The 18,781-nt window shown below is 41.0% G+C and overlaps 1 protein-coding gene across 1 annotated transcript in view; it reads left to right on the top strand.

The window, feature by feature from the left end:
- The first annotated feature begins 648 nt into the window (after positions 1 to 648).
- Positions 649 to 18,781, top strand: part of CCDC186 (coiled-coil domain containing 186) — a 38,348-nt gene continuing 20,215 nt past the window's right edge. The window contains exons 1-3 of the mRNA XM_084210508.1: positions 649 to 760; positions 14,499 to 15,189; positions 17,432 to 17,558. Of these exons, the coding sequence (XP_084066634.1) occupies positions 14,516 to 15,189; positions 17,432 to 17,558 (801 nt within the window). The 5' untranslated portion in view covers positions 649 to 760; positions 14,499 to 14,515. The remainder of the gene's footprint in view (positions 761 to 14,498; positions 15,190 to 17,431; positions 17,559 to 18,781) is intronic.

The raw sequence follows: 18,781 nt of genomic DNA, 5'->3' as shown, positions 1-18,781 counted from the left end.
GGCAGCTGCTCAGGGCTGTGGGTTTGGATAGTGCCATGGAATGTCTGACATGACATCCCTGGTTAACATAATCATGTTTAAATAAGAGAAAAAAAAACCCATCCAGATTGAAACGATTTATAGACGCGTGCCTGAAATTGTCTTGTGTGAAATCACAGAATCAATTAGGTTGGAAAACACTTCTGAGATCACCGAGTCGCGCCTGTGACCCAACACCACCAGGGCACCGAGTGCCACGGCCGGGCTTTCCTTAAACACCTCAGGGACGGTGACTCCCCCACCTCCCCGGGCGGTCCGTTCTGGTGTCTGATCGCCCTTCCCGTGAAGAAATTCTTCCTAATGTCCACCCTAAATGTCCCCTGGCGCCGAGTGCACTAATACCGCAGCATTACGTCCTACATCCAGCCGCTCGGAGCTTTTAGCACCGTCAGTGGATCGCGGGCTTTCGGCAGCAAGGCACGAGGGCGCGGGAAGGCGGAGAGATGGGTCCCGCGTCACCTGCCATGGCTGCCGCGATGGCCCGCTCGCCCCCGGCCCATGCCGAGGAGCCGCGGCCCCCGCGGGGCCGGGCCGGCCCCGCCGCCCGGGGCTGCCCCGATCCCGGTCCCGGTCCCACCCCCGCCGCCGCGGGGCCCCGCCCGCCGCCGCCATCTTTGTTGATGTGTCAGCGCACCGGGCCGGGCGGCCGGCGGGGAGCGGGACTGCGCTGTGCCCGCCATGGCCGCGCTGCCGCCGCTCCTGCCGCCCGAGTAGCGACCGGGTGAGGGCCGAGCCGCAGCAAGGGCGGGCGGGCGGGTGGGTGGGTGGGTGGGTGATGCTCGGAACCGGCGCCTTGGTACTGCCGGCGTTCCCCAGCCACGCGGGCACTGCCGGGCTCCTCGAGCGGCTGGCGCGGAGCGGCCGAGGGCTCCGGCGCTGGACGGGACGGGCCGGGCGGGCACTGCCCGTCGGGCTGGGGAGGGGCCGCGGGGCCGCTGATCCGCTTCGCTGTCAGCGGCAGATAAACCCTGGGGGACGCGGGGCGGGGGAAGGACGGGCGGGAGGCAGAATTCCCCCGGTGGCGAGGGGCTCTCCCTGCGCAGGTGGGGGCGCTGGGCTGGCAGAGGTCGCGCCGGGGCCGCTGGCGAGGCGCAGGAGGAGGGAGCGAGGTGACAGCAGGGCCGGGGCTGAGCTCCTGCCTGAGCAACACCTTCCCGGTCAGGAGCTCCCAGCGGGGAGCGCAGGCTCCTGTGCTGGCTCGCAGTCTCTTTGTTTCTGTACAGCTTTCTTTTCCGTGGTGTTAATTACGTTGTGATGTTTCATTGACTGCGTGTTGATTTTCTGTATGGGTAAATAATTAGATAACAAAGCCCAGCAGCTGTTATGAAGGTTATTTTTTAGAGCTGGCCGCGGTGTTGCGGTAGGGTACGTGTCCTTGTTTTTGCAGAAGGTTTTTGTAAAAGCTGCCTGCCCTTCTAGGTTTGAAAGAAGGACTTCAACAAAATGATTGTGATGTAGGCTTGCGTATTTTGGCTCTTGTCCCGGAAAATAGTCTGCATAGGTGAGTCTGATACATGTATACTTCCAGCGAGACTCTGTGCAGACCAAAAGGAGATTTCATAGGGAATTGAAATGTGTGAAGATGAGAAGTATGGCATTCCAGCTTTAGTGCTGCTTTGCTTTATCTTACTGTAGAACTGCTTTTCAGTAGTTAGAATGTTGCAAACAGAATACACTGAAAATCCAGGTATGGCTCCTATCCCAGTATGTTTTGTTGTATAAGGAAATGATTGAAACTGTGAGCCTCAGCTGTGTTTCTCTAATGTAATCACTGCCTGCGCTGAATCCTTATGTTGCACTTGACTTCAGGGAGGAGATGGTTAAGCTCTGGAGATGTGAGAAACTGAAAGTATGAAGATGTTTCAGGAAGGTGTTATATGACTTTTGAAATGTCATTTGTTTTATTTTAAATAAAGAACTAGTTGAATATTGCCTTGAGCTCTTTCTGAAAATCTTCAGTCATCTGTTCTTTTCTGGTTTTAGAACAGTATTTTTCTGTCATTTTATAAGACTTGATTTGGAGTTGTTGACAGATGTTTGTTGGCATTGTGAGGTTCACTCTTTCAAACTGTTGAGAAAAGGACTGAAGAACCACATCCAGAGAGTGGTTAATTTGGTTCTAATTAGCAGCTTTGTTGCTTAATGCTATATGAAGCTAATGCTGAACTTCCTGAAGCTGGCTTTTAAAAGAGCTATGAAAAATAGAAAGGCAATGTTTTTCTGGATTTAATTGTGTTATTAAGCACGTTAAATTAGTAGATGTGGGGTCCAGGATGCAATATCCTGTACTTAGTTCTGGGCTGGATAGTTCTGAACTTATTTTCCAGTTGCCAAAGACAATATTGAATAGCCTCATGGATAATAATTACCTTCAAGTCATAGTCCAAGACCTGCTGCCTGAAATTGAGTGTGAAAAAAACCTCATCAGAAAGAAATCAATGTCAGAATAGAGGGGAAAATCATGACCCTAAATTCAAGAAGGACATGGAATACTGATACTATAACAATATTGTCTATAATACTACATCTTAGATTAATTAACAGAATAATTAACAGAATAATTAATCTACAGTCTTTTGTAGAGCTCACAGTTGACTTTTTTACATCTTGAAGAATTGAAATGTTTACTTATTTGTTTTGGGGGATACTGGAGAAACTAGGAAAGTCAGGTTTGAAAACAGTAGAACTCTACAATCCCCCCAAATGGTGTTTTTCAGTATGTAGTAATTCCATGGCTGGAATTTTACAGCTTTTGGCATGTTCTGGAAAAAACATTTGAAAAGAGCCATTGAAAGCAAACTTGCTGCAATCTGCAGTGCCAAATATGCCAAGAGCCATATCTTAACCAGTGCCATGACACTACAGGTTTGTAAGAAGGTCTGCCAGAGCTCTGGCTTCTGTAGTGTGACCAAGAGTTATGGCTCTGTTACAGGTATGGAAGAGCTGTCATAGAATGTGTGCTTTGTCCAGGTTGTGTGCTCAGTCATAAATTTGATTTCTTCCCCTCCCTTAAGACATTCTTCTTTACACAGGTGATGTTATCAGTGTCAGAAGGTGAATGGAAACAGGGTTCTAGTGAGGACAGAGCTGCTCCTGGCCTTGTTATAAGCAGAGCTAAAGCCAGGGTGCTAAAACCTGAAAGGTGACAGTAGTGCTGTTGCTGCTGGCATTGAATTCATTGGTTGCTAAGTAGAGACTCATTTTACTGACTTGGTAGAGTAAGAGTTGCTCTGTGCTGAAGACACACAGAAGATTGCAAGTCTGTGTGTAAACCCTGAAGTATCTAAGCCTCATGTGATGTTCACAGTAAAAGGATGCTGTTGCTAAGGTGTTGTTTTTTCCTGATACATGAGCTTCAAATGTTGGGGCTCCTATGACAAAAAAATAACACTCTCAAGGTGTACCCCATGGCTTGTGTTATGATGGGAGCAAATCCAGCCTCACTTGTTAAACCTTAACTGATGAACTTTATTTTGGTATTGTTAACTCCAAAGATGGAGTTAATATGACCATAATATTAACCATATGCATGAGTTTGATAGAAAACCTGGTGCTGCCTTGAAGGAATTGTACATTTCTGTTCAACTATCTAACCTGTGATGTAAGCAAAGGAAAGCAAATATAAAGTTTGAGTAAACCTTGTCTTCTAAAGTACTTGTCTGATGTTCAAAGAATAGATAGAAATGCTGAGCTTTGCACCTTAGCGCTGCCATTGATGTTTAATGAAGTCACATTAAAAACCTGAGAAGAATAATTGAGTTGAAGTGTTAAACTGATAAAAGCAAGGAAATCCTGCAAGTACCACTGTGTATATTCACTGTTCCACTCCTTCCCTTCAAGCACATGCATCAAAGCAGGTCTTTGTGTGAGTTGAGTCAGAAGCTGTGTCAAGTTCTGCCTGGGCTGGAGGACTCAGTGTCCCAGTGTACAGCCAGCTTTTCACTTCTGTTTGATCTTGGGCAAAAGTGAATTAATATTGGGACACCTAGTGTGGGTGGGACTCTGGTATGTTTCTTTTGCCTCCTGTATGTGCTGTCTGTAAATACAGGATGGCTGGGAGTGTGTGAGACCTATGGCCACCCTCTTTTTTGTATGGAGTACAAGCAGTGGTGACCAGCATCATCTCTTCTTCAGCTTAAGAATTCTGTCTTTTTCTTAGGCTGTGTGATACTTTCCAATCCACTTCATCTCCTTTTAGTGTGTTTCATAACTTGTATGAGTTGCTGCTCTGATTAATGTTGGATGTGGAATTGTAAGCTGGAAGAAGTTTAAAATTCATCTCACATTAGATTATGTAAAATATCTGCTTTTTGGGATCTTTTTACCTCAGTCCCTTTCAATTTAGTTCAGACCTTTGTTTTGTATCTCTACACAGCTGCTGTACAGTAGAGCTGCATTTTGTATCTATCTAAACCAGAACTTCTTTAGCAGAATCCTTTTTTTTTAAACAAACTTCAGTTGAAAACAGAGTTCTCTCTAGTACTTGAGCTTCCCTGTTTTGCAGTGTTACCTGGTGATGTAACGCTTAGTCTGAGAAAATCATTTGTAACAGAGTTCTTGTGAAAGATACCATGCAAAACACAGGTAAGCTGGGTATTAACTGGAAACAATAGGAAAGTGTGTTGTGCTGATCACTGTGTTGACTAGTAGACAGTAGCTATGGAAAAAGTAGCCTTAGGAAAAAGAAACCAAAAACTTCACCCAACAGTGGAAGTAAAAAGGTGTAGTCAGTCTGTCCAGATTAGTTTAGGTAACAGTATTATTAGGATTACAGTGAGTTAAAACAAGCTATGAAATTTCAATTTTATTTTTAGTCTTACTGTCATGTAAAATTCTTACCAAGAGTTCTGATGCAATGACAAGTTGGCACTGACTTGGAAAAGCATTTTAGTTTGCTTAAGTAATGATTATTGTGTAATAAAGATGTGAAAAGTTCTTGAAGAAAGGCATGTTGGGTTTTGCAATGAGCAACACAACTGTAAGAAGCTAGAAATGTTTTCATACCCCAAAATTACTCTTTAAGCAATCTTGCTGGGTTGCCATTATACACAGGGTAGCACATAAACTGTCTAACAGGTTCATCTCTTACCTGAGTGTCATAGGTTGGAAATTGAATTAAAATGGCAACTGATAATAACAGTTGTCTGGCTCTTAATGGTTGCTTTAATATCTCTGGCTTAGGAAAATATCTTGAAAGATAATAGAAAGTACTTTATTTTTCTATTGTGATTCATCTAAGATTGTGTTTCTAATGGAATATTTTATAGCATGATAGCTAAAGGAGACAAAGAGACCTTTGTGTAGCAAACTGTTCAGGCAAGTTTTGTTATTTCTAATAAATGCTGGGGCATTTGTGAAGCTTTTTTACATTGGGTTGATGGTTGCTTCATATGTGTGTGACTTGTCAAGAAAACTCTACAAATTATTATTATTCTCTTCAGTATTCTTCAGCCAATAAATCCTGGTTAAGTCCTTGAAATACAAAGTCCATCTCTGGTGTTAGACTGGATTATACTGCATCTCACATTAACTCTTGAATTTGCAGTTGAACTGGCTAAAGCACTTGTACTCTGTCTTTTTGTTGCTCAGGAACCTGCAAGAAGGAAGTGTAACTGAACTGTGCAAATGGTGCTCATGTGCAGCTTTTGCTTTTAGTGGGGTCTTCTGATGAGCATCAGAGCTTTGTAGGGAAAGTCTTTTGATTGTTGACATTTCAGTCATATGTCACTTCATTTCATGGATGCATGAGTGGAAATGTAAGGCAATATAAAAAATCTCTTCAGCAGAGCCTTTAGTCTTTACTGCAGTGATTGGGATAAGAACCAACCTGTTATTGCACTATAAATGATAAATGTGCTTTTGGTAAAGTTATGTATTTATATTTGCTTCATGAGCTTCAGCAGCTGCTTACATGAAGAGAGGTGCTTCCAAGATGGGATTCTTGAGTGTAATGAACCATGCATAAAAATCAGTCTGTGGATTGGAATTTAATACTATGTATTCTTTAATGTGAATGAGAAGGAGGCAGAGTAGTTTAAATGGTGGAGTATATATTGATTCTGAGTTGGCATGTACACTAGATTCCTTTTTTAAAATCACAATTATTTTTGAATAACAACTTCCAAGGGTTAAATGTAAAACTGCTATCTCAGGATAGGTTTAGGGCATTGCTGATCCTTGTAAGAAATTTTGAAAATCATGTCAGAAAAAAGGTGTGTTTTGAAACAGTATTACTGAATAAAAGGCGGTCCTTGCTTGCGTGTGAAGTAAATGCTAGATTCCATTCCAGCAGAAAGACCTGAAGTCTCATCTCACCTCCAAGTTGTTGCTAAGATGGGGAACTACTTGTTCTCAGTGCTTTTACAGGTCAAGACACAGAACACTGTAAGACCTAATGGATGTTTTATTTGTAGCTGAGTCCAGTCCATGGGTGTGTCTGGGCAGGATGCTGAGAGCTTTAACTAGTAGTTGGAGGGCTGGAGTAATGGGAGAGTGATCTACAATGTGACTTGAGGTGTAAATGTGAATCTTTAAAATAGCTGTAAAATGCACATAACTTCCTCTTGCAAATTCACCTGACTGCATTTTAATTTGCTATTGAATGATACTGGAAAAAAAAGATCAGTATTTTCTTTGCAGTTAAAATTTTATGAGGATAATGCTTTTCATTGTTAAAAAAAAAAAAAAATTAAAAAAAAAAAAAAAAAATCTGTCTTCCAGACCTTCCAGTTCTAGGTTTAGCTGGTAGTTTGGAGTTTCTAGTAGCCTTTTGGTGTTAAAAAGCCTTGGCTTTTTAACCTTTATTATTTTATTATTGAGTAATCTTTGAAAGATTGTACAACTAAGTTAAAAGTATTTCTTTTTTCAGGTATCACACGTATCAATGAACAGGCTTCTTGATTGCAGGGCAGTTAGAAAGCCAGAGTAATGAAAGTGAACAGTTCCTGGTATCTCTTTAGGCCAGCTACAGTTTCAGGTGCTTCAGTGCTCTACTTTGGTTTCTGAAGTATTGCAGGTGAACAAACAGGGAGGTCATTGTGAAAGCATTACATTTCTACCTGGTTTAGCTGGGGTGTAGAAGTTTCTGTTAGTCTTGTACTGGGCTCTGCAGAGAGAAACTCCACAACTTTCTATGTACGTAGGCAGGCTGTATGTCTGCTTTCCTAAATTCAGTTTTGCCAAAAGTGGAGTGATTCATGGATGTCTGCATCCAGCACCTTCAGTATCAAAATGGAGCTATTTTTACCCTTCTTGCTCCCACAACATTGGGATCAGCTAGCAAACAAAAATCTCTGTAAACCCATAAACAGGCGTTTTTGGTTGAATTGGAGAGAAGGGTGCAGAAGAGCAGAGCTGTTTGTAAAATCAGTTAGAATGTGTTACAGAGAGCAGTAACAGTGCCTGGGACAGACAGCTGGTTATTTCAGCTATGTGTTGCTGCCTAGTCTTTTGGTGTGGTACTAGGGAAAAGAAGTCATTAGTAGCTCTCACTGGGGTGCCTGAGAATGTTAAGAATAAACTCCTTTTCTAGCTGTCTCCTTAAGAAACTCTCCACAGGACAAGCATCCCTTCTCCTTGTTGCTGCCACTGGACTCTAAACCTGAACTGCAGAGTTCAGGAACCAGAGCCAATATGGAAGCATAGTGAGTATTAGAGAGCATTTGAAGAGACTACTGCTTAAGGATGTTTGCTTGGATTTTTATGATGAGTTTCCAGTGGAACTTATCTTCAGAATGTGCCATCTTGGAAAAGAAAATAAAGAGTAATAGCAGGAATTTTGTGAGTTATCATCCAGTTCTTGAGAAAGAACCAGGAAGTATGGATCACAAATTACAGCATGAAGAGAATTGCTCTGAAGCAATTTCAAGGGCCTTATTTTCTAGATAGGCTTTTCCTGTAAATACATGGACTTTGTTTAGAGGTGTGCAGTGATTCCTTAGCAACTTTACAGCACACAGTGCAGTGCAGTGACAAAGCAGCTCTGAGTCCTGAGGTGACATCAGAATAAGAGCAGTAAGGACTTCTGGGAACTTGGGCTGCTTGTGTTGGTGTCACCAGGTTTTTCTGTCACTGAGCTGCTTGCCAGGCCATGTCATGGTACTTAGGACCCTGCTGAGTGTTGGAGTCATCTGCCTGGAGCAGATGCATCTGCTGGAGCACTGCATCACTCCTTGGAGCACTGCATCACTCCTTTGCTTGTCCCCCCCCTGCTCTCTGATATGCATCACAACTCTATGGCATCTCTGAGTAGTTTTGATACTTCAGTCCATTACTAAAGGAAATTTAAATGCTCTGCTGTGACTGATGTGAAATGGAAAGAGGAAAGCTACCTTGTACTTCTGTTTGAAAATGAGCTTATTTCATGCCCTATAAAACCTGTCTGGATGCTTTTTACATATCTAGAGGTAAACAGCAAGTACGGTGTGAGCTGGTGTGAGAACTGCTTTTTCACAATTTTGTGGATTGCATGTATAGTTTTTGGAGAGTAGATGATTCCTGAGCACAGCCAGGAGTGGAAAACATCTGCCCAAAGATGATGCAAAGCCCTTTCTTGTTGAAAGGAACGAAAAGAATTGGGTGCTACTGGCCATTATGTTATGTAATGTGTAGTTGAATGTGTCTGGTGTCCAGTAAACTGCATTTGCTGTATTAAGTTTTTATTACTCCCCTTTCAGAAGGTTTTCTGCCTCAGGGTCTCTTAGCTCAATGCTCTTCACTTTCATTTCAAGCCTGGGTTGAGCAAGGTTTTGTATATGCACACACCTGTGAAGCATTATTTGTTCCTGCCCTTTTTTGCCCCCCTCTCTGCAGTATTTTTAGGCATTGAGGTGCAAGTATATTTTTTTTTTCCCTTTAAGCAGTGATTTTTGTTTCTCAGGACCTTGACCTTAAGTTTGCTTACAGAACCACCCCAGGCACACACTTCTGTCATTCTTTAATCTGTTTGTTGTAAAGAACCCCATTGTGATAGTTACTAGGTGACAAGGCGCACGTTCTTTTTTTTCCCTTGTTTTTAGTGAAGTCTTCTAGGCAGCCACACCTCAGTAAAAGTTTCCAATAGCTATCATTTAATGTCTTTCTTTAGCTGTCATCTCACAGCTGTTTTGAAATTGGCTGAAACAAAGTATTATTTTTTTTCTTGAATATTTCAACATAAGTATTGAGAGTTTGGGCCAAATTCTGCCCATTTTATGAAATTAAATTCCAGCATTAGTATTGCATCTGCTTAGGAAAGGCCTTTGTAGGCAGGGATTTAAAAGAATCACATTTGTATTCAGTAGGAAGATTGAAAAGACAAGCATTTTGAAATGGCATAATATTGAATTAAAGCAGACCAGAACCTTGGCACATGCCTGTACTCATCGGATAGCAGGCTGGAGCTGGGAAAGGTGGTGCTCCTTATCAGAATGAGCAGTACTGCCATGGTAGGATTTTCAACCAGTACAGTGGATGACCAGCCAAGGATGGTGCCAACAGCTTCTTTTAAAAGTTAGGAGTGCAAGTACTCTCAGCAGAAGAAAGAGGAGAACTGAGTGTTACAGAAACTGCTTTTCTCTGTGCCAGTGCATGGACTCTGAAGTGAGAATTTGCTGTTGCAGCATAAGCTTCTCTGGACTGCTGCTGAAGATAGCTACAGGAAATTTTTTTCTTCCTTTTGTTGACATGTTACAGGAGTGTGTATTGAGATTTTTGATGTTCTCCCAGGATAATCAATACTTATATTGTGTCAGATACTCCCTTGAAGAGCGTAAATGACTCACTGTTGTATTTGTTCTTATTTTTAGCAGTTAATAGAAGACATTTCTGTTGTGAAACAGAAAGCAAAATAAAAATTGCTATTTTCTGAGTCTGTGTATTCACTGCTGAACCTGGGAGACATTTGTATTCAAAAGCTGCTGTGCTGTTCACGTGCTCCATTGGCAGGCTCTCTGCTCCCTGCCTCTGATTCCAGTCAGCAATTTAGCAGATCAGCACATCTTAGTTTAAGTAGTGTGATAAATGGCTGTAACCCTTGCCAGTACCAGCCTTTAATGTTGTGTGTCCTGTGCCAGCTATTTAACTGCTTACTCGTTTGAGATGTTACATTGGAACTTGGAGATCATCTGTGCTGGTGCAGATTTAAACTTAGTTTTGTGAGTAATGATGAAAAGTATGGATGCTCTCTGCATATTTGAAGAACTTGTCTGTGATGAGAAAAAGCAGTGGCTGTTTAAAGAAAAGGCAGTTTTGGTTTTGCAGGGTGCAGCTTGCCTGTATTCTGATGTGTAGGGAGATGTTTTGCAGACGTGGCTGAGCTGTGCTCCTGTTCCTCATTCCTGCTGCTCTCATCACCAGGATGTGAACTGATGTATTTCCACTTGCATGGCTTTGTGTCACTGCACTGGGGGAGAGCACAGCCAGCTGCCTCCTCTGCTGTGGAACAGGAGCATGGGCAAGATGTGTTGAGTGTCAGACTAATTGTGAGCTGTAAAACAGGACAGCTGGTCAGACCAGTTACATGAGTCCAGTCAGGTAGAGTCCTGACACAGCTGCAGACAGTGTCACAGGGCAGTGACAAAGCTTTTCTCATGCTGCCCTAGATGGATGGCAGTCATTCATGGCATGTGGGCAAGCAGGCTTGGGCTGGGCCACTCTGAGTGCTGCTTTGAGAAGTTCCTGTGTCACAGGCGGCAGGAGGGACTTACACTTCAGGGTGAGACAAACATCACATTTTTGCCCTGTTGTCAAAATGATGGGCTGGCCTAAGGAAGGAGCAGAGCAGGTGGTTGAAGGTAGAAGCTTTGCAAAACAGTGCAAGAATCCAGCACTTTGCTGTCACTCAACACACTGTGCTTGTTTGATGTTTAAGCATATCATTACATAAGCCAGTTCACTTGCTTCAGTCAAGATTTGCCTTTTTTGATTGTTTTTGATGCCTTCTGAAGACATCAAAAGAGGCACTAAACTATTCTGTTTCCTTAATGCAGTATACATAACCTTAGTACATCCCTGATTTTGAAATAGTAATTTTAGTAGGGTAATAAAAGATGGATATTAAACCTGGGAAGGCATGGAGCTCCTATCAGGTGGTGTCCAAATACTATCTGGAGCTTGATAGATTTGTGTGTTTGATGTGAAACAGTCAAATATTAGCATGTTTCATCTCAACTGGCTGTTGCCAGACTGATTGATTCTTCTGCCACACAAAATGTTTTGCTTGTAAACCATGAACCTTTCCTCTAGTGGCATCACTGCAGTTTTCTGTCTCTGACATTATATAGGAAGTAGCTGTTTTATTCAGTTGCCTGAGGTAGGCAGAACAAACTTTGAATATTCAAGAGACATTTGAATATCAGTATAAATTTGCATTGACAGCTGCTTCACATGAGTTCTTTGTCTGCACATTTCTGGTGTGAAAATAAACTGTGATCCTGTGATCAATTATTTAATTTCTGTTTAAGAGTTAGTAATTAGAAGGTAAAAGCTAATATTATTCATTGACAGTAGGGGGGAAAAAATCTGTGTATGTCATGAGCAGGTTCAGATGGGTGCAGGTAGACTTGGGCAGATAAGGCTAAATCCAGTGTATTGGAATCATAAAGACTGTGAACATAATGTGGTAAATTATATTCTAGGTACCACTGAAAATAGAAGTACAACTGCAGGGAACATTGAATCATCATAATTTACTTTTCATGCTTTAACTGATTTGTATAATCATTACTCAAATTCCTCATGTGTTTGATATAAAACCTACACTTTATTTAGGATTAATAATAACTAAGTTATTTGGATATGGAGTCACTGGCTCTTTTTTTCTCTGTGACTGTTGTGCAAATAATTGTATTTCTGCTTCCATGTAGATTAGTCTTTGCAATGCTAATTCACAGTATTATTTACAGAAGGAAGTAACACAATGAAAAGAAAACTGAGTGACCTTCCTAATATGCTCTTTAACAGGGCTGTATTTTTCACAGCTTTCATGTGGAGATAAAGACCCTCCAGCTTGCTGACTGGACTGGAAATTTTATGTGTAACAACCAACATGGAAGTTCGTGTATCTACTTTTACCTGTCCCTTTCTTGTGGTAAAGGTGAACTGCAGCAGCTGGGCAGTCACAAGCAGGTTTGAGGCAGTAGTACATCAAACAACTGCACATTTTGGGATGTTCTGTAATACTTCAGAAAGTACCTTAAAAAGGCTTAAAACCCCCTCTTATGTAAAAAACCCCCTCTGATCATTCCAGAGAAAGCATTGTCAAGAACTTTGACTAGAGTAACTACTAGAGAAAAAACCTGTTCCTCAGCTTTATGCTAATACAGTATCTTTTACAGCTGAGTGTGAAGTGGATTATAAACTTCTTTTGACAAGAGGGAGCAGATAATAGAAGGTGAATTTTTCTTCTGTCTTAACTGCATAATTGGCAAATTATCTTCTTATTGATTGTTTGAAGTGCACTAGTCTGAAAGCATTAGTTTTTAACAGCATTTTAATTAAGTAGGAACTAATGTGTTCTGTGACTATCAAACTGAGTACTTTTTCTTGCAGTTATGTTCACTTTTACTTTCACATTGAGACTGTCAGTTGGGTTTGTTTTGTTTGAGAATAATAGTAGTACATTGTGAACTTTAATTACTAGCAGAAGTTATCAAAGGATAAATGGGTTCCAAAAGAGCATTTGTTTGGACTGCACGAACCAAGTGGTGGGATTTGCTGCTTCCAGTGTTGACCTAAACATAAATCTTTTGAAGCTAAGGGCAGTCCAGGATTTTATTAATACCAGAGAAGATCTGTTTGTAGAATGGGGAATCCTTGTCACATTGGATAGACTCTCATTTCCCATCTCTGTGCTTGTTTGTACCTCTCCCTTACCAGTTGTGTTCTGGTTCCTGCTGATTTGTACTGGGTTAGAGGCTGTAGCCTCTAAAATTGGGGATTTTTTTTTTTTTTGCTTGGAAACCAAAAAAAGGAAAAGTTGTTTGTTTGTTGCTTAAAAAATGTGTGATTCTCATTTGCTGATTTGTGACTCTTGTCCAGTTGTGATAGGTTTCCTTCCATTCTCTCAGCTGAATGCTCAGTTTTCCATGTGCTTCCCTCTTGTTGATTGAATGCCACTTGTAGCCCAGCTGTAGGTTTCAGGTACTTGTGGGAGGTGTTTTGTGGGATGCTGTTTCCTGGTAGGAAGAGCTGGGCTGGAGCTGCTTTTTGTGCCTAGCAGTGAAAGGTGACAGTGGTAGCAGTTGGTGACAGGCCTAATGGGACTCCTAATCCCCTCTGTTTTAACAATGGGAGCCTCAGTAGGAAGTGTTGGTTAATAAAGAACACTCCGGAGGAGTGGAGTGAAGCCAAACAGCACAAAGGGGTTTCCTTTCAGGCTGAGGCAAAGGGAGGAGCATGGAGAAAGTGGCTCAGATGGTCTGGCTGTGTAGGGGAGAGCTGAACAAGTCAGAAATCGAGGATGGAAACAAGTTTGATGTGGCAAGTATGCACTTCCTTTGAGATAGATCTTGGAATAGCAGAGTTGAATTTATAAATGAAAAGTTTGCCTTGTTTATAAATAGCCTAAATTATCCAGTGTAGGAGGATAGGGTTGCATATAAAAGTTAGGACTGCTGTCATGAATTTCTCCTAATGGAAATAAGAACTTCCTGTGCTTGCTAAAAATGCCAGTAGTCTTTTCAGATACTGGACCATCTGGTATTCCTGAAAAAGTATTATAAGTCAAAAAGTATTATACCCAGAATCTTCCATAATTATTCTGGCTATTTGATTCTCACTGTGCTGTCCTTCTAGAGAGCTTCTACTGAGCTTTTCAAGTCCTTGCTCTGCAAGCTACTGTTTGAGAGAGCAGGTCTGCCACAGACCATCTGTGCTCTTCCTCAAGGGATTTTGGTTGCTTGAAACAGATGGGGAAAGAGAATCTCACCCCCATCCTCCCCCAGCCCCTTCCCTTAGTTTCCTGGGTACAGATGCATTTTGCTGTATGGATGCTCAGTGAGGACATGACACTGAGGAAATTGGATATTCTGTCTGGACCAGGGAGTCACCCTATGTTGTGAAAATGAGTAAGTCAAGACATATTGTTGCTTTCAAATCATGTATAGGGAAGTGAAAGCTGTAAGACCCTGGATGCTTAATCTTTTTTGGTTATTTATTGTCATGAAGTATTTTTTAGAAGTGATTACTTGGAATTTTTGTGGATTTAAATGGTAGAATTAAAAAGTTCTGCTTTTTTATTGTCTTGGCATTTATTATCTCTCTGCTTCCTGTTTGCTATCCCTCATTTCTCACCTTCTCTTAGAAAAACTTGTATTGGAGCATTTACTTAAAGGTTGGGCTGAAAGATCAACAAACTCTGTATAACATGTATCTAAATATTTTTGCACTTTGAATTTTACTTTCTAGTAGCCTTTATTTCATCTGTCTTAATCTCTTTTGATATTGTATATAACATGTCGTAATATGAATTTTCCATCTAGATTTCCAAAGGAAGATTATGGAGGAGCATTTCCCAGAAATGCAGAGCACACTGGAGCCAGTCAATCTGTCAGATGATGCCTCTTTCAAGTCCCCAGATAACGAGAAGACTGATAAAACACCTGGGATGGAGGAATGCCCAAGCATCAGTTGCACTGGAGGGGATGCTGGTGTCTCGGAGAGGGAGTTGAGTTCCTTGCCCTCGGCTCAGGGTGCAGCAGCTCTTGGCACCAACAGCAGTGGGGCCGCAGCAGAAGGACAGCAGCAGTGTGGAGGGGCAGACTCCTCTGCCAATGCCTACTGTGAAAGAGAGGCAGAAGGCTCCACAAAACCAGAACATCTACCTAGTGAAGAACTTGAACAACCTGATCCAAAAACTAACCAGACAGAACAATCATTAATGGAAATATTACAGGATCTAAGGGAGGAGTCTGACTTTGTGAAAAAATCAAGTGATAAAATCTATTCAGAAAGCCCTTATGACACAGACTGCACAAAGAAACTTATTTCCACAATACATCAGACTTCCTCACAGGAGGATTTGCTGAAGGAAATAGAGTCTGAACTGTTATCCACAGATTTTTCAAAAGAACCAAAGCTCCCCAACGGTGTGCAGAAGGGTGAACATGCCTTGGCTGTGTTTGAGAAATGTGTACAAGATAAATACCTACAGCAAGAACAAACTATTACAAAGTGAGTATTTGAGTATGTGCTTCACAGCTGGGGGTATGTGCTGAACAATTTTGGCTGCATGTTGTGTGCACCTGCATACAACATTTTGGTATGAAGCAAGCTGTCTTGAGTTGGCATGAGGATAGTTAATGAGATTTTTTTAAATTGTTTAACCCAAGGAATAGTTTTTACTTGTGGTATGTACTTGTAAACAAAATTGTGTGCTTAGATGTCTGAATTGTTGCAGGATTTGGCAGGAACTGAATAGCCAACTGTGTCATTGAATAGCTTGCCAATGTCTAGAATTACTTAAATGCTGCAGCAGTAATGGTGATTTAAAAATAGTCCAGGATTCATTCAGTCCATATGGGTCTGTGGAGAAATGAATCTTTGAAAGTACTAACTCCCACAATGGGCATTTTATTTATGTTCAGAATGGCTTGTTTCTTTTTCCAGTGGTATTCAATCTCCTGTTGTCATCCAGCAAAGTTGTTAATCAGATGAGAGGATTGTTTGAGTTGGGAGTGGCATATATAAATAAACTACTCTGCACATTTTTAGGAGGACTTCTGAAATGCATGACTTATAAGTGTTGTTACAATTAACTGGGCTTAATAGTTTTACCAGGCAGTATTCAACATTCCTTGCTTGGCATTTAATACTCTGTTGCCTCTTTAAAAATGTTTTTTTGCTAACAAAATGTAGCCTCTAACTTTATTCATTTTTGCAGAGCTGGAAATGAGAGTCTGCTTTTCATATAAGGCTCTCCAGTGCCATGATATAGGAGGACATCAAAGGAAGGGAAACCAGACAGGGGGGGAGAGTCCCAATAGGGAAAGATTTCTGTTGCACTTCACCAGTTAACCTCTGACAGAAACCATCCATGTGAGGAAGGTCAGCTGATGACAGGAAAGCTCAAGAATGCACAGTTAGACATTCAGAAGTTACAGAGGAGGAGTGGGAATCTGAAGCAGTGGGTGTGTAGAGAGAGGTAATTCCAGGAGATCATGAGGAAAAGAGTTTTATTTATCCATGGTAAATTCGGAGGCAGGGCAGCATTTTCAGCCATGGATCAATTACTTCCTCAGTGACAAGTGTTTTTATATGTATGTATGTTATATATCCATACAGAAGAATTTATGTAAAAACATGTCTCTTTCTTTTGGCCAGCTGCAACCATTTGACACTTGGGAACTCACCTGAAGAGTATGAAACTGCTGTGGAACATTTTGTGTTTGTTCCAAAGGGTATTCTGGGTTGTGTTTGTTTTGTCCCTTGCTTGGTGATCAACAGAATTTCTTGTAACATCGTTCTGGAAATAGCCCAGCTGTCTCCTGTGATCAAATCTAAATATATATGTCAGCAGCTGTGGCATGAATTAAGAATTTGTAATCCTGGAATATTCATTAATAGATTAAAAAGCAGATCATAAGTGCTAAGCTCTTTGTTAACTGATGGTTTTGAATTCCTTAGAATTTAGGAGACCAGTTTGTTCTGAGATCTTTTTTTTCAACAAAGGGGAGGATAAAGGGATAATTAAGTATCTTTTTCAGGTAAATGCATGCCTCCCACAAATTCATGCATTCAGTAGTCTAAAATACCCACTATGTAATAGTGTCTGCAAACATGTAAATACATGTGAGACTGTTCATTCAGCAGTTCTGACAGTGTAACTTCTGAGTTTTATGTTAGAATGTCAAACTAGGTCTAAATTGGCTTCAAACAGCTGAACTGGAACTATTGCTGAAAATTGAACATTTTATAAAGAGCATGGGCTACCTACTTAGGACTTAAAAAAAATCAGGATTCTGTTTCTTACCAGGTTGTGAACTTCATGGGTACTCTGAGAAATCCATGGAATTAATACAATCTCAGTGTTTTCAGACAAATGACTGGTGAGACTATCTTGACTGGAAGTTACTGTATTACATTACCTAAAAATTGCTAGCGTTTACAATCTTGTAGTTTCCTAGAGTTACCAAATGTCCCATGTCATTATGGACCACAACAACCCTAAAATGCTGGAAATGAGCAGTTTCCTCACAAGGAGGCTGCTGCTTGCTCTTTTGGAGTTATGTTCCACATGCACAACATTCTTCCTTTTTTTTTCTTGTAAAGCTTTCATGGATTTTTTTAAGGGTTTCTGGCTTCCAATAAAGCTTGCAGATTGATGAGCTAAAACCATGTGTTTTGAGCTTGAAAACAAGCAACCAAACAACCCCAGTACTGATGTACCTTGTTTTTAATTTTTTTTTCTTTACAGATTGATTAAAGAAAATAAAAAGCATCAGGAACTGATTTTGGAAATTTGCTCAGAAAAGGACAACTTAAAAGATGAATTAAAAAAAAGAACAGAAACAGAGAAGCAGCACCTCAGCATTATTAAACAGGTACAGATAACAAAACAGAAGTGCTGGTTACTATTTCACCTGTGTATAATGTTGCTGTTGCCACTGTTGATTCCCATGCTTATTATCCTAAGCTTTTTAAGAGGATAAATCTACTTTTGTATTCCAGAAATTGTCTAAATGCCTTTAGTGAATTTAGTGAATTTGGATAAACTGACTTTCTGGATTCCCATCCCTTAAATGTTCTGTATCTGGAAGTCTCTGCTGTGGTAGTAGCAGGTACTAAATAAATGCCTTTTCTCAGGGGCTTGTTAGAACCACAGCAGGCCAAGGAGGACCATGGTGTGTGCATGGTGGAGGCTGGTTTTAGTGTGGGAGGAAAAGGTTTCACACCAGGTGTCACTGCTTGGCTGTTATCAGCTCTCTGCTGATGTGCCTGCAGCTGGCTGGCCAGCTTTATAAACTGATTACAGGTTATGTCTTGGAAATCTGGCAAGAGAAACATTTAAAATGCTAATTTCTGTTTGTCCATGTGCTGGTGACTATCCTGGTTGTCAGGTTTCTCTGTTAGTGTCTGCATCACACAGAAATCTGTTCACAGAGCAGGTGTCAGGCTTGAAGTGTTCTAGAGGAATATATTCATGTAATATATTCATATATTCATGGTTGATTTCAGAGAATATCTGAAAATCCATGATGTGATTGAAAAGTGTTATTTTTAGGCTACAAATTGGAATTGCTTGTGCCTGAATAAACTAGTATGAGCAGCTCCCTCGTTCTTTCTTGTCTGTATTTCCATGATAGCTCTGTCATGAGTCATATATGATTTCTTGAAGCTCTATCATGCAGCAATTGCTTTATTCCATTCTGAAAAAAGTATTTGTGAGGGTGTTTGTGATACTACATGCTTGCAAGTGATTTCAGAAAATACTATTTTGGACTATGCTAGTTTTATATGGCTGTTGATAGCACCTGAGCTGTAAGAGACATTGCAGTGAATCACTTGCATTTTTTCATTTGTGAAGGTAGTGTTTTATTGTTGGAATTTCTGTATTAGTGCTTTATGGTAACTTCTATGTAAATGAAAGCTTGGCTGCACTCACAGCTCTAGACAAACTGTACCTGCCTGCTTGTACATGTGAAGCTTTTTCTTTGGCACATGATGCATTTGCAGAGCTGAACAAAGTGTGGTCAAGGCATGGTGTGGTAACAGAAGCAGATTGGGTGGTTCTTGCCTCTTACACAGTAGTTTGGGATTGCACAGA

The sequence above is a fragment of the Fringilla coelebs genome, assembly GCF_963513975.1.
Source record: "Fringilla coelebs genome assembly, chromosome: 8".
Lineage (NCBI taxonomy): Eukaryota > Metazoa > Chordata > Aves > Passeriformes > Fringillidae > Fringilla > Fringilla coelebs.
This window is presented reverse-complemented; position numbering and strand designations above follow the sequence as displayed.